General features: G+C 44.2%; 1 protein-coding gene and 1 pseudogene across 1 annotated transcript in view; one reads left to right on the top strand and one right to left on the bottom strand.

The window, feature by feature from the left end:
* The window catches only part of LOC138825041 (protein inscuteable homolog), a 98403-nt gene that overhangs the window by 39715 nt on the left and 42469 nt on the right, over positions 1-16219 (top strand). Inside the window, exon 6 of the mRNA XM_070019393.1 lies at positions 2628-2753. Within this exon, the coding sequence (XP_069875494.1) occupies positions 2628-2753 (126 nt within the window). The remainder of the gene's footprint in view (positions 1-2627; positions 2754-16219) is intronic.
* LOC138825042 (small ribosomal subunit protein eS25 pseudogene) lies at positions 15394-15782 on the bottom strand (annotated as a pseudogene).

The raw sequence follows: 16219 nt of genomic DNA on the forward strand, positions 1-16219 counted from the left end.
TCCCTTTCACATCTTCCAGCCTGTGGTATATCTATCATGAGGATATTAAGTAAGTTTCCAACAAAAAGGCCTTTGCATTCTGAACCTCCAACTAATGCCCAGAAAGGGAGCACCAGGTCCTCCCACACACATTAACTCAGTTGCTCCCCCTACTGCTCAGACATGGAGCTGTCATGGCCAAAGCAGAGGTAGGATTTTAAAGAAAATTCTCCTTAAAATGTGACTCCAGGCATTTCCTCTTTCCTTTCCCAGTAACTGAAAATGCTAAGAAGGACATTTTTCATAGGTTTGGGAAACGATGTAATGAGAATGCAATGCAAATTCATGCAGGGGCTTAAATATAGTTGTGCTGGGCTCAGTGCCTTCTGAGCCAAACTGAGGCTGCCATATTCATCTTGGTTTTGGCTTCATGTTCTTTGACACCATATTATCATCATCTGCTCCACATGTACCTTCTATTAATCATCTAGCTATTGAAATAATGTTTATACAACTGAGATGATTCAATGCAAATAAATACACATATAAATATGCATTTCTTTTTTTATTGTGCATTTCTATGTAATGCTTATATATGTACATATATCTCTAGTGGTCAGTTAATGACCCAACAGGGGTGGTTGAAGAAAACGTGGGTCTACTATTTGTTCGCTTGTTCACTTTATAGAGTAACTTAATTTTGTTTCATTGACTCTATAAGTAGTCTTTATGTAGAACACATAGAGATGTCCCCTGAGAAAGCAGGAAGGCAAAGGTGTAAAGGATTATGGGACAAGAAATTACAAGAGTAGACACCTTATCTCATGCTTGACTTATTTTTATTAGAATAATGCATTTAAAACCAGGGTGCTTCTGTCCTGACCCTTCTACAAATCTATTCTAAATTGAGAGGCTCTGGTACTCTTTCCCCTCAGCCCTTCTTTAAGCACCAATTCATTGAACTTCTATCCAGCTTTGAACATAGTTTTAGAGTTTCCTGTCCTCCCTGCCAGGCTATGAATATAGTATGAGTAGGACAGTCTTGCTCAGTGTTCAGCAGAGTGTTTAGCAGCTAATAAGCTGTTACTATTTTTTGAATGCATGAATAATTTTTACCAGCCCTAAGGTATATATTCTTGTCCTAGCAAATCAACTACCCCAGAGGGAAATAGAGATGAAAAAGTTTGTGATCAGCCAACTGATTACAAATGTCAGATTTTATCAACTCTCCATCATTGTATACCTTCATCTTGGTCTCTGTAGTGAGCATCTGCAAAATTCTCAGAGTAAAAAGAGCCCATAGGCCTAACTTTATCAAATGGAAGGGAAGGAAAATCCAGTAATGAGTTATTTCAATGCACCTTCCTACCTTCTTTCCTTCTCTCCCTCTTCTTCCCTTTGTCCTCAAGCCTGTACCTACTGTGTCAGGCCCTGTTGCATATGCTAAGGATAAAATCGTGGATAGTCAAAAGGAATGAACAGGTAGAAAAAGCAATGGCCACGATAGCCCCTGGCAGGTGCATTGATGGCCAGACTTCTCCACAATCTGACAGTGTATTTTGCTAAATTTATCTGCTAATGACATTTTATTCATTTGAGGGAACAGGTGCAATGGCCTTAGTTAAACCCAGGAATGATGAGGTTCAAGGTGAGTGTCTTGAGGGCTCAGATCAGTTGATCATGCATTAATTGCTGTGACAACCTCTGGGCCTCTTCTAGTCCTCAAGGACAGAAAGTGGGAGGTACAAAGACTGATGGGGGGCCCCCAATTCTTCTCTGTAAGTGAAAGGCCACTATACCAGAGATGAGCTCATTGAGGAGTACCACTCCTTTGCTGGACATTGGGCTGACTGTCCTGTTTTCTGGGGGTGCTTTCACTCATAGAATCATGGGGCTCCGGTGATGGTTACAGAGTAAGTGTGATCAGTTGGCAGGGTAGCTTGAGGATGAATGTCTCATGCCCAGATTTTTTTCCTGGAGGTACACATGCTATTGGGCAATCTCCAAGAGATATAAAAAAGTTTTCAGAAGGACAAGGAAAAAAGACACATTCATATTCAAGAGGTAGATAATTGTGATTAAAGGAATGTGTTTCTTTTACAAATAGGAGAACAAGGATTGCAAATGAAGATGCTATGGACTTAGGGTGGATTGCTTTACCCATCTGGACTTCTGTGCTTTCCATCTGAGTGGAAATATAACTGTAATATAAACAAAAACTTCTTTCTGTCTGCCTTCCACTGCAGTCAGAAGTAACATGGTGATTGATTGGTGGTAAAGGAGAAGTGGCAGTGGGCTCCTATCTTCCCTTCTCTCTATATGCCTTCAGTAGACTTCAGTCTATTCCCCAGGAGCTTCTCAGGAGGTGTTGAAGCATACTTGGAAAAGTATTGAACGGTGTTGATCTTTGGATCTAGAAAAACTTCACCCCCAGCTTCTTCCCCAAGTCCTAGAAGCATTTGAGGAATCCCATGACCAACTTGAACTATCAGGAGCCAGCACTTCACTGTGCATGTGTGTGAGTGTGTAAGTGTGAGAGGGTACGCATGCTGGGAAAAACACCAAAGAGCTTAACTGCTAAGCACCAGAGATGTCAGCCCAGGGAAGGTCACATGTAAGATAACGTGACATTTTCTTCTTCCTGGCAGGAAGGTGGGGTTGTAGCACTCTTCAAGGTCTGCAGACAGGACAGTTTCCGGCCCTTGTACCCCCAGGCGCTCCGTACACTGGCCTCCATCTGCTGTGTGGAAGAGGGTGTTCACCAGCTGGAGAAGGTAAGAATGGCTGGTTGGGGTGGGGCTGAGGTTCCTGATTCTCCTGAGCCACTCAGATGAAACTGTTGGGGGACACTATGAGGTTTAATGCAGAAGAAAAGGAGAGAAGACACTCAATACTTCATAGGTGGATGACCAATTGAAAGTTGAGTGGGTGGGACCGCAGAGGGCAGGCAAGTTGATGTTGAGGTTTGGAGTGGCTGGTCCTTCACTCAAAGCAGGAAGGGGATCCAGACCAAGAACAGAAGGCACTGGGTACTACCTTAGCCACCTTTCTCCTGCTGTATATAATGAAATACTTGAGAAATTCAGTGTGAAGATGGGAAGATGTATTTGGGCTCAGAGTTTCAAAGGTTTTAATTCAAGGTTGGCTGGATCCAAATTTGAGTATGAGGTGAAGTAGAACATCGTGATGGTAGAAGCATATGGTTTGCCTCATGGCAAACAGGAAGCCAAGAGAAAAGTAGAGGAGGTGGGGAAGAGAGGTAAGAGACAGAAACAGAGAAAGACAGAGGGAGACAGAGAAAGACCAGTGGGTGCCTTCCTTCTGCTTTTGTTCCATCTCAACTCCAGCCTATTAGATGGTGCTGCCCACTTTCAGGGTGGGTCCTCCCTCCTAAGTTGCTATCAACAATGCTAATTGTCTCTGGTAAACCCCTCATGGCCACACCCAGAAATATGCTTCACTCATCTCTTAGGTGTCTCTCAGTCCAATCAAGTTGTCACTCAAGATGTGCCCTTATAGGCTCATAAGCAAGCGAAGGTCCTCTTCATAGAGGACTGTAAGACTTGGATAGGGGTCAGTGTGGCACAGAGAAGCATGTGGTCACAGAAGCAATGTGGTTCTCTGTAGGCCCAAGGGACTTCTGTTGACTGAGTGGATATGAGTTTGCAGATAGGCCCTCAAGGGTGCTAGGAGGATTCTGGAGATGGTTGATGTTGGGAATTTTTTTTTTGCCAATAGACTTTGAAGAAAAGATACCAAATGCTCTTATGAAGGAGAAATGAAGGGCCCAAAATATCTCTGGGCAATTGTGATGCCTACAAGATTCAGGGCAGATGTTCTGCATGTGTTCCTGTGGTTAGGTCTAAATGGATAGGGTGTGATTAATTTTTGCTTTGTGTGTGAAATAATTCCCTCTCTTCTCCCATAAATCTTTTTTCTTGGATAACGGGCTAATGGCCAAACAAGTTGTGTTTCTCATCTAATTTAATGTCTGGTTGGCAGAGAAGATGGGAAGAAAATGTAGAAGGGGTTAGCATCACCAGTTCTCTAAAAGCAGTGAGTTGCTTGGCTTCAATGAGTCTGCAGCACAGCAAAATTTTCAAAGCAGGGAAGAAAAGCAGCAAAGACTTCTTGTTTAGAACTGAAACCTATGTAGCTGGGAAGTCTGGAGGCAATTTTTCCATCCATAGGATGCATGCTCAAATCCAGGATGCTTCAGCACATAAGCTGGTCTAGCTAGTGTCACCAGCTTACTGAAGGACAGAAGAAGGCGTAGAGATAAGGGACCTGGAAGGAGGCTTATTAGGTGCTAGGTGCAGGGATGATACTTCACACACTTTTCCATTAACACACCAGGGCCTTGTAAGATCATCACTATTAACATCTCTGTCCTAAAGACAAGGCAATGATGTCTCATGTAGTTTGCGTAAAACCACATAACTACTAAATAGGGAAGGCAGAATTTGAGCCTTGTCTGCCTACGTCCACGACCCAGGGCTATGTCCTCCTTGCCTTGCTGGCTCAGTGGACAACATTCTGAGAGCATTGAAAAGTTCCTGAGCCTTATCCCAAGTCATGTTACTGCTCTGGCCTGTTTCCTAACGCATTCCCAATGGCATAGGGGATGGCTTAGTGGGCCTACCGTTCTTCCATGTTAGGTAGCTGTGATATAAACATATGTGAGACAGTGCCTCTGGGCCAAGCTCTGAGTGAGCTGATCCTGAGGAGACCCTTCAGGTCAGAGCCCTCCACAGCAGCCCTAGAGCTTGCAAAGTGGCTCCATATGGATTTGAATTTCATGTGATGCTTGCCTCACATTTAAAGCATCCACTGTGCACATGAAGACACAGAGGCCCAGACAGATGAGACAACATCTTGCCCCAAATCACAGTGTACAATCTGTGTGCTCAGCAAATATTTGTTGAGGATCTGCACTGTTTTGGTGCCAGGAATACAGCAGTTGACACAGACAAAGCCCCTTGTGCTCACAGGAGTTATGTTCTAGTATAGGTAGCAAGAGATGGTTTGCTAGCCAAAGCCAGCCTTTTGTCTGTGTGTGTGTGTGTGTATGTGTGTGTGTGTGTGTGTGTGCGTGCGTGCATGCGCGTGCACGCATGTGTGTACTGAGGGGTTGGTTGCTTCCCTGAGCTCTTTTGCTCAAGGCAAGTGCTATCTCACTTGAGCCACAGGTCTACTTCTCCAAGACTTTCCTGCTTGTGCTGTCTTTGAACCACAAATCCTCAGATCTCACTATCCTGAAGAGCTAGGATTACAGGTGTGAGCTATTGGTGCCTGTCGGTTGTCTGTTTTAATGGGACCCATAAGCTAAGAATATGGCATTTCCACTCACTTTTAAATAGTTGAGAAAATCAGGAGAAACTTTTATGTCACATGAAAAATATGTAAACTTAAACTTGTAGTCTCTTAAATTTGTTTTTTTTTGTATTTTTTATGTATGTATGCACATGTGTAGTTCAATGGCTTGAACTCAGAGCCTTGTGATTATTAAATAGGTGCTTGACCACTTGCACTACGCATACACAGCCCTTTTTGCTTCGGTTGTTTTTCGGGTAGGGTCTTACATTTTTTTTTGCCTGGGGCTGGCCTTGGACCTTGATCTTTCAAACCATATAGTAGGCAAGAACTATTACCATGAGCCATTGTGTCTAACTTATTGGTCTAATTTTTTGCTCAGGCTGGCCTTCCACTCTCCACCTCCCCAGTATCTGGGATTATAATTGTGAGACACCAATCCCTGGCTAGTCCACCAACTCCCATGGGCCACAGCCATGCTCTCTTGCTTATGGTTGACAGGCTATATGTCTATGTCTGTGTTTCCGTCCTAACTGTGTAATATCTGCTCGTACCTACAACAGCAGAGCTGAGTCACTGCAGCAGAGTTTCTGTGGTCTGCCAAACCAAGAACATTTACTTCCTTGCTATCCACACAAAACTTTCACCTACCCCAGTGCTGGCAGGTGATAGGTTGTCATGCCAATGGCGATGAGGATTATGACGGACGTCCTTGGAGCAAGTGTTTTCCTCTGCCCCATCTTAAGTCCCTGTCATAGACACATCCCCTTGGGGTTGCCATTGTCCCCACTGCTTAGAGAAGAAGGAAAGAAAACTCAAATGAGGCATCTCGCTTGATGGCATATAGCTACCAAATGCCTGGGTAGTAATTGAATTCCAGCTCTGCTGGGCCAGAGCCAGCCTGGGCTGTTAACTATTATGCAAAACCAGGAACCAAACCTGCTGTGATGGTGCCAACGTCTTCATTCTTTCCTAACATACCATGTTGTTTTCCAAAGTTATAGAGATGCCCATGAGGCCTTCTCCAGGTCCCTCTCTGGGTCCTGCTCACTCCTCCCCTCCCCTGTGATCAAGGCCCTTCAGTCCTGGCCTGAGGCTCCCATAAGGTATGCAGTGCAGTGTTTGGGCTGGAAGGTAGAGAAGCCAGCAACAGGAAGTACTGTGGAAGCCAGCCTGGCAGGTATGCGGAGAAGGGTGTGCTGGGGCACAGTCAGAGCAGTGACCTAATTAGATACTGTCACAGTCACGGCCTTCCCCTCTGGATTTACTGGTCTGTTGAAGACCAGTAAGTTCACTTGCTTGTTTAATTAATTGGCAATATGAAACCCAGTGGACATAGTGAAACCCATCTTTGTCATGGGGCTTCCCTGTCTATTTCCACACCTGATGAGGTTTTTGAAGTCCTGTGCAGGCCCAGAGGAGGTGTGGAGCCAGCCTTAACACAAGACACCTCCAGCCCTCCTGAGCGGTGTGAGGCCTGTGCCTTGTCAGATGCCCGGACTGATGAGCTCATAGATTTAGTTATGTCTCCTTCATTCATTTGCCTGAAGTTGCTTCATCTGTGCTTCTTCATTTCTTCTGGGGTCAAATACTCTGACACCCACTCGCTGGTTTCTCATGAGGTCTATCCTTGATGAGGGCTATAGATTCATGCTTCCTTCTCCAGCATACTGAGGAGCTTGTGGCCTTTGAAAGTCAGGCACTCCTAGGTTTGAACCTAATTCTCTGTACCTATGACCTTGGAGAAATCACAAGTTACCTGGGGGCAAAGGGGAGGGGACATTTTTGGAGCTTCTCAGAGGCATATTTTTCTTAATCAAATGGATATAATGAAATCTATCTCACAGAACTGTTGGTGGATTATGGGACTACAATGATGTGGCTTTTGGCACGCAGTAGGCACTGAGTAACTGCTAGCATCATTGTGGAAGGGACAGCGCTAATGGCTGGGGCTCTGGATCAGCAATTTGGTAAGATTACTCTCCAATGGACAGGGCGGCCTAGCCCACTTGGAAGAAGGCTATCCTGGTAGAAGAGTCAGAGGAGCCAGAGGAGCAGTGCAGAGTGGCCGGGGGTGGCTGGAGCCCAAGTCCTCACAGCCTTTCCTCCTGTGTATAGACAAGGGAACTGAGGCTCCAGGATGGAGCCTCATAAATGTGTAGAACCTGTGGTCAGGCAAAAACTGAGCTGCTTCCAAGCTCTCGCTCTTTATTCTTCCGCCACCTGGGAAGAGCTGGTCTTTCGAGGTGGGGACCATGAGGGATGGGTTCCTGAGAGCCAGGTTCTGGGTGTTAACTTGGTCAGGAGGTAGATCTGGATACATGCAAGGCAGGGCTGGATGAGACATGATGTTAACATCCATAGGCCTCTTAGAAATGTAGGAAGGCCCTTCTAGGCTCTATTCTTTCTTTTCATAACAGCCCTTTGGAAGTTTGGCTCAATGGTGGATATAGTGGGGAGGCTATCCCATGGCCATCAGAGAACATGGGTAGGAGGCCCATCTTGGCTGGGGTTACTGGCGTAGGAGCTAGGCCCAGAAGGACCAAGGAGGCACTTAATGCTGCCCTGAAAAGAAGCAGGGAAATGTGGCATTGGAAGAGAAGAGGGATCCCTCAGTTGGCTAGTTAGCCTGTGGGGCTCTAAGTCTCTAAAAGAGCTCTGGGCTCAGTACACTTGTGAAGCTCTAAGTTGACTGAGTTCTGTATGCTACATTTGGGAGAAGACTGAATGAAGAAGTTGAGGGCCAAGGGTGGAGAGTGGGATCCAGAACTAGACTGGCAATAGGAGCACACAGACCCAATTGTTTGGTGGTAGACTGCTCAGGTGGGAACTGACATTACTAAGGGAGGGGACTGTAGGGTTGGGGAACAAACTACTTCTCTCACCCATGGCTTCCCTATGAGGGACAGTGCCTTGTCTGTAGGGTTGCTATGGTGACATAGAGCAACAATATGGTCAGTTTTCCAGCATGGTGCCTGCATGGAGGACACACTCTGATTATGTCTCCACCTTTTCAGGATGCTTTGGGTAGATTGCATTCCTCCTAAAGAGACTTAGTGTTAGGGAGTTTTCAGTGACCCTGGTAGACTTCCAGCATGGGTGAAAGGAAGGTTGGGCAGTTCTGATTCAGTGAATGGGACTGAGGGGGATGGGACTAGAGGTGGCCTGGGGTCTATGGTACAGATGAAGGACTGGGGTGTGGAGGGCACAAACTTATAGCTAGAACTATACGAGGTCAGGGGCTGGGGCATTTAAAGTCAACTACTCAGACAATCCCAGCTATCTACCCAGACAGTTCTAGAAATTGCTTTTTGTAGCCTTAGACCACAGAAAAACTCAATTTCAAAAAGTGCCCTTTTATCCTATCCCCTCCCTTTTGTTTTATTTTATTTCAAATAAGGAGTTAATTTACCCTGTGCTGTAGCCAAGGGGAGAGTTTAATGAAAATCAATGAAGAAATTAAAGATGAGCGGAAGAGAGGAGGAGGACGCAATATCAAGTCCAAGAAGAAAATTCCCCGGGATGAGTGACAGGCGGGAGTATTGCCGTCTCTCTCTGTGTAGCTCCTCACCACTCACTCTCCTTGAGATGGAGGCAGGAACGCCTGGGCCCAGCTTTCAAAACTTTAGCAACCCTGGGCAGGAGGGAGTGGGCTGCAAGGGGACTGTAGAGAGGCTACACAGTTTGGCAGGATTTGACAGGGTTCGCCCTGCACATTCAGGAGAAGATCACAAATGGCTCATTTCTACTCCACCCCAAAATCTTTGCCCACACTCCCTCATCCCTTTGCCTGCTTGAATACCTCGTGGTCCTTCTGCAAGGAAGGCAGGGATACTCATCACCTGCATCCCATTTTATAGATGAACAAATAGAGTATAGATTGGATGGACATTGGAAGACCTCGAGCCTTCACTGAATCCCATTCATAGGTTTTCTCCTCTCTTCCATTGGCCAAAAGAGGTCATTGTCTGCTGACCCAAGGGCAAGGCAGTGCCTCGATCCTGTTAGGATCAGTTCTAGTATTTAGGGAAGGTAAGTGGGGGAGAGTCAGATAATAAATATCTGTTAAGGAAGCAGTTGATTTTGACTTGTAACCCTTCTTTTCCTTGGAGTAACTCCCAGAGAGAAAGAGAGAATGCTCAGGATGGAGGTCCCAAATGGTCATTTCACCTTTTGGGAACTCTTCTATACCCCACACCCCTCTCATTGGCCTTTAACTTCTCTGAAAATAGGCTGAGGATGTCTAGAGAGCCTCAGGACCCCAGGTGAGCTCTCTCTGACAGGCAGAGAGGAGGAGGGACTGACAACTCACCTTTGGCGAGTCTCTCACTGTAACATCCCACAGGGAATGTGGAAGTATGCCAAGTTTCCTGTCTGTCTGTGTCAAGGCTAGGGGCAGAGGTGCTTGGGAGAGCCAGGATGTGAAAAGGCAGGAGCAAATTCAGGCACACTGCTTTCCACACTTTGCAAGAGATTATAGGCAAGTACTGTCTGTTACAAAGAGCAGAGCTGCATGCTCCCTGACAGTTCTAAACTGAGTGTGGAGAAGGGATGGAGCTGCTACACAGTTTGAGTGCCTAAATACAACAGTGTGTTTTCAAGAGCAGGCTCCAGCCTCGCTGACTCTGCAGGACCCCATGCACTGTGCAAGAGCGGCCCCTGGTGGACAAGAATACTAGTGACAACCCTGTCAGCCTGAGGCTGCCTTCTCTGTACTTTTCTTCTTTTTTTAAATCTATGTATTTATTATAAAGATACTGTACAGAAGGGTTACAGTTACATGAGTAAGGTAATGAATACACTTCCTATCAAGCATTGTTACCCCCTCCTTTTTCTACATAGTGTCTTCTACATCTCATTGTTACAATGGGTCAACCTGTATACTTGTTTCAGCATTCTGTTATTTCTTTTCCCCTCCCCAAATTAGAAAAATGTATATACAAGATGCAGGGCACTGGAATCAAATACACTGAAAACAGGGGTTATACCATGGGAGCAGAACATATGAAATAAACAAAAAAATCACATAGTACATTATATATATATTAAAAACAACAGCAACAAAGATAAAATCTTGCATGTCCCTATCTTGGGGTTCATTTTACTTAGTACCATCTTATACGGTCATATGTACACTTTTGGGCATTTACTCAAAAGATCACAAACAAGGCCATACTAAAGCTACCAGCACAACTATGTTTATTGCAGCATTATTCACCATAGCTAAGATGTGGAACCAACCCAGATGTCCCTCAGTAGATAAATGAATCAAGAAAATGTGATACACACACAGACACACAGACACACAGACACACAGACACACAGACACACACACACACACACACACACACACACACACACACACACACACACACACACACACACACACAATGGAATTCTATGCCTCCATCAGAAAGAATGACACTGCCCAATTTGTTAGGAAATGGAAAGCTGGAAACAATTATATTAAATGAAGTAAGACAGACCCAAAGAAACATAGGTCCCATAGTTTCCCTTATTTTCAATAATTAGTATACATCTAGGGTAATCTTACCAGACAAGCAGAAAAGCTCAAAAGCTGAGGCTGCCTTCTCTTAGAGCTGCTGAAGCTGGTGGACTCTGGGCCAGAAGTCGGGTCCAGAATGATATCTTTGAGAGAAGGAAGAGGGGAAAGAATTTTCATGTTAAGGAAACAGGACATCTTCCCAGAGTCAGCCTTGTTCAGGAGCAGGATGTAGACAAATATTGCACGCGATCTAATATGGGCCCCAAATCCTAGCTCCTTCAGAATTTGCCCCATGCCTTCTTGGAGAAAAAACTTCCTGGACCCTCAATTTCTACCTGATAAAATCCACCACCACCCCCACCACCACCACCCCCACAACCCCCACTCCCACCGGCCCCGGACCCATGCCTTGCCAGCCTAGCACCTAAGTGCTATCTAAGCACAATGCTTCAGGTCTGAGTGTGCTGTCCAGCATCTCCAGTTATTATGTGACCTTGTGCTCTTCTGAGCCCATTTCACTGGGTAAATGTAGAATGATAATAGATTGCTGCTTTGCAGACTGGGCCCATGGAATGAATCAGCACTCCATAGAATTAAGTTACCTTACCCTTATCTCTGCTCCACTATGGGCCTCCTGGCTTTCTTTGGAGACTGAGATATCTTGACCAGAGTGACAGTTGCTCTCACCTCCTCCCTGACTGCTACCCCTTTCCAACTTTAGTGCTCACTCTGTATGCAAGTGTCATTCCTACACATATCTCACAATGCCTGCTCCAGGATTCTGCCTCCTCCTCCCCACTGTGAGACACTATCATGTTCCCATTCTAGTTGCTCTTGTCAGGGAAGTGGCTTACACACACACACACACACACACACACACACACACACACACACACACACACACAGCTGATCCATATTTGGTGCACTATTGAATAAATGTCCTTCACAACTGAGAGAATAGAGGATTGGGGCTGCAGGTGGCATGCATACCCACAATGCTTCTGCTGCCAGCCACAGAGCTGAGACCAGAGCACAAGATGGCTAACTCCACTCACCACAGTCTAAGAGGCCTTCTCCAGCAGTTCCAGGCCCCTGTGTGAGGTGAGATTGGTGGTGGAAGTGAGGGAGGGGATCATAAGCCTTGTGAGCTACCTTGCAAGGGTGGCAGGCTGCATGGCTAAAAATACTTCTGTTGAATTTTCTCTGCTCATCCTTTGTCACTACCTAGCCATGCATCACATTTTCCTCTCCCTCCATCCAACTCCTATCTCTGAGTGCAAGTCCTCAGATCTCAAAGCTGACTTCAAAGGCTAGTGGACCAGGATGAGCTTGGTGGCTCAACCTGAAATAGGTAAGGTGGATATGAGCAGTTGAGTCTGGCCTTGCCTCCTCAGTGGAGGCTGGGGGTTAGTGGAGAGGCTCTGGAACCTCTCTTTGCTACTGGTGTGCTGATGGGCCAGGAGGAAGATTCCTAATCCTGAGGAGCCTTGCTTTTTCTTATGTGAGAAAAAAAGGTTCTTCTGGTATCATATGACGTGTGAAGTGACTTTTGTAAGATGTAATGTTAGAATGAAAGAAGGTGATGAGTTGGCTGATCGGGGAATTCTGGTGCCTGTTCCTGGGACTGATATATATATGATGAAGGAGATGTTCTTCTAGAGTCCATAGAAGAGAACTCTCTCTCTCTCTCTCTCCCTCTCTCCCTCTCTCTCTCTCTCTCTCTCTCTCTCTCTCTCTCTCTCTCTCTCTCTCTCTCTCTCTCTCTCTCTCTCTCTCTCTGTAAATTTGTAGAGTAGAATGTTAGTGTGCGTTTTCTGGTTGAACCCCCAATAATCTTGTGAAAAATAAAAATCACATGTAAACATGTCAAGGAGAAGGGAACTTGTGACACCGAGGAAGCTGGGTCATGCAGGGGTCCAGAGAGGTGGCACTCTGCCTACCCCCTCCCTTTGGAAGAAAGGAGGTTCCTGGGGACAGTAAGACGAAACAGGATGTTGAAAAGACTCATGGGGGTGCAGGTTAGGAGCAGAATATGCGAGCGAAGACTTCTGTTTGTGGGAGTCATCTGGCACTGACAATGGCAGTGGGAATAACAGTCAACCCTGAAGTCATGGAGCAGGAATGAGCATTGCAGTCCTTTGGTGGGTCCTCTGAGCATCTAGGGAGATAAAGGCAGACAGGAGCGAGAAGGACTATGAGAAAGAGGACAGATTTACAGAGAAAGAGGAGTAGGTGATAGAAGCATACCCACTCAGACAGAGACAGAGACAGAGAGATGAGGGACAAGAGAGAGGAGAAAGGGGAGGGAGGAGAGAACACATACAATTTCTAAAAGAGCATTTTAATCTATTGTTGGAATGCATAATAATGTAAGTCAAGTTGTTTGTAGATTTGTGACAGCTAGACATAAAGTCCCTTGCCTATGAATCCTTGGGTGTATTGTTACCACTCGTTATTTTTCAGATAGGATCTGACTTTGAGCATTGTTTCATATTCTTCTTGTCCACTTGCTTGTCTTCTTTCATGAAAGGTTGGAGATTTTTATTTTTAAACATTGGGTCTTTGTCTTTGCTTTATTGATTTATACATTTAAAATGTATTCTAAACACAAACCCCTTCGTCAAGATATGTAGGGTGACAATATATATTGTCAGCCTGTGGCTTGCTTTTTTATCTCTTAATGTTGTCTTTTGATAAGTGGTAATTCTTAACTTTATTAGAGTCAAACGAATTGTTCTTGTCTTTTAAAAGTTAGTGTTGCTTGTATCCATTTAAGAAATCTTTTTATTCTCCCAAATCATAAAGGTCTTCTTTTGTATTTTATTTGAGGAGTTTTATTGTTTCACCTTTCACATTTGGCTTGTAATTTATTTTAAATTAATTTATAAATGGTTTCCAAGGTTTAGTGTTTTTCCACATGGATATTCAGTCGAGCTAAGGCCATTTATTGAAAAGACTATCCTTGTTGGTGCTGGTGGCTCATGCTTGTAATCCTAGAAACTCAGGAGGCTGAGATCAGAGAAGCATGGCTCAAAGCCAGCCCAGAAAAGTCCATCACACTCTTATCTTCAATTATCCACCAAAAAGCCAGAAGTAGAGCTGTGCTTCAAGTGGTAGAGAGCTAGCTTTGAGCAAAAACAAAGCTCATGGACAACATCCAGGCCCTGAGTTAAAGCTCCAGGATTGGTACAAAAATAAAAAATTAAAATTAAAGTTAAAGCAATGATTTTACGTTCTCTTATATTGAAATAATGTCTTTATTATAAGTAAAGTGATAATACACAGATACACAGTCTAAGTCTGCTTTGGGACTTTAATGTCTCTGTTCTATTTTTTTTCTCCATCCATGCCAATATGACACTGAGTCCCAGTAGTTTAATAAATTTTGACATTTAATTGTGTAAATCTTTCAACTTTGTTCCTTAAGGTCAAAAGAGTCTTGACAATTATTAATATCCTTGCATTTCTATATGCATTTTATAATCAGCATGTTAATGTCCACAAAAATGCCTGCTAATTTTCTTTTCTTTCTTTCTTTTTTTTTTTTGGTCAAGGGTTTGAACTCTGGGCCTGGGCACTGTGCTGCCCCTGAACTCTTCAGCTCAAGGCCACTTGAGCCACAGCACCACTTGCCCTGCTAATGTTTTGACGAGGATTTCTTTTATATTTCTTCTCTGTCTCTGTCTCTGTCTTTGTGTCTCTCTCTCTGTCTCTGTCTCTCTCCTCTTGTGGTGATAGAGATTGAATTCAGACACCTTTATGCTGAGCTAGGCCTTCAACCCTTTTAGGCACTGGTTATATTTGAGATAGGGACTGGCTGCTTGTATAGGTGTGCATTTGGACTGTGATCTGACTATTTTAGTCTTCCTGTCAGAGCTGGGATGACAAGTACATTCCATTGAGATAGAGCCATGTGAACTTTTCTCCCTCTAGGGCTGCACTGAAACCACAGTCTTCCCAATATCAGCCTTCAGTGAAGGAGGGATAACAGGCCCATGTCACAATGCACAACTATGGGTTGAAAAGGGGTCTTGTGAACTTTATTTCCTGTCTGGCTTCAAACCACAGTCCTCGCATTTTCAGTCTCTAGAATAGCTCGAATTACAGGCTTGGGACATAAATAAAAACCTGGAGTAGGATTCCTTTAAGTTTCTCAATAAATTTTTGGGCAATTGACATCTCAAGCAATATAGTATTTCAGAGAGTGAGCATAGTACATCTTTCCACTTTACATAGATTGTCTTTTATTTCAGCAAGGTTTTGAGTTTTCAGTGTTGATATCTTTTAAAAAAATGTTTTCTTCAACTAGTTGTACAAAGGATTTGCCATTTGACAGTGCAGTTTATGAATATAGAACTTCTTGATCACAATGTCATTGCTTTGAACATTCTCAAACACCCCTCCCACCCAACTCCTTACCTCAATTTTCTTAATTTTAGATTATGTATTGAATTTTTGCCATTTAACAAAGCAATTTATGTATACAAAGCATCTTGGTTGGTCATCCTTCCAACATTTCCCTGCCCTTCTATTCACTCCTTCCCTTATTTTTCTCCATTCTGTGGCATATAAAATGCATTCTTGCCTGCATTAATTTAATAAAGTGCTATTTTTCCAAATATACAGCTGGTTGGACCTGTTCGTGCATCTTCACTAGCAGCTGGGACATCTCCACCTTTATTATTTTTAGTATAACTTATTTGAGCTTTGTACTTTAAAAGTAATTTGATAAGTTCCCTACTAAGGAGCTCCTGAAGTGCTGGCCTGGCCAGGGAGTCATGAATCTTCAGCCTCAGAAGTCACAGCAGTTGGGAGCTTCTTTACACAATTTGTTGTAGGTGGCTTTGTCAAACAGGACTGGGTGGTTGAGCTTGTCCTGAACTTTGCCTTTGGACCACTTCTTAGTTTTGCCCCTAGACTTACTTACTGGTTCTTGTCTTTGCCAGCTTCCAACATCTTTCTTCTTGTCATCCTTTAGTGGCATCGTGAAGCCTAGAGAGCGGTAGCTACCAACCACTGTGGCCTCATCAAGGTGTCAGACAGAAAGAGAGTTATTGCCTTGCACTTTCTTTTAGCTTGATTTCTAGCTGTGTTTGATGGTCATGTGTCACTTGCAGATCTTTTTGTTGTTGCTAACACATAGAAGATACAGTTTAGATATTGTCTACAATGGTATTCCCCCCCCCCCAATTCTCCCCCTTCCCTCCCGTCCCCCCCTGCACCAAAGTTGTAAAGTTCATTTTCAACATAATGACTTGTACATCTCATTGTTGCAATGGGTCTACCTGTATCCCTATTTAAATGATTTGTTTTTCCCCTTCCCCTCCACAAATTATACCGACATCAAATACAGTGAAAGGAGGGGTTATACTGTGGGGAAGGGACATACAAAGCAATAAAGAAATAATCTTAGAAATGTGT

Source organism: Dipodomys merriami, unplaced genomic scaffold, assembly GCF_024711535.1.
Source record: "Dipodomys merriami isolate MVZ:Mamm:240054 unplaced genomic scaffold, mDipMer1.0.p SCAF_133, whole genome shotgun sequence".
NCBI classification, from domain to species: Eukaryota; Metazoa; Chordata; class Mammalia; order Rodentia; family Heteromyidae; genus Dipodomys; species Dipodomys merriami.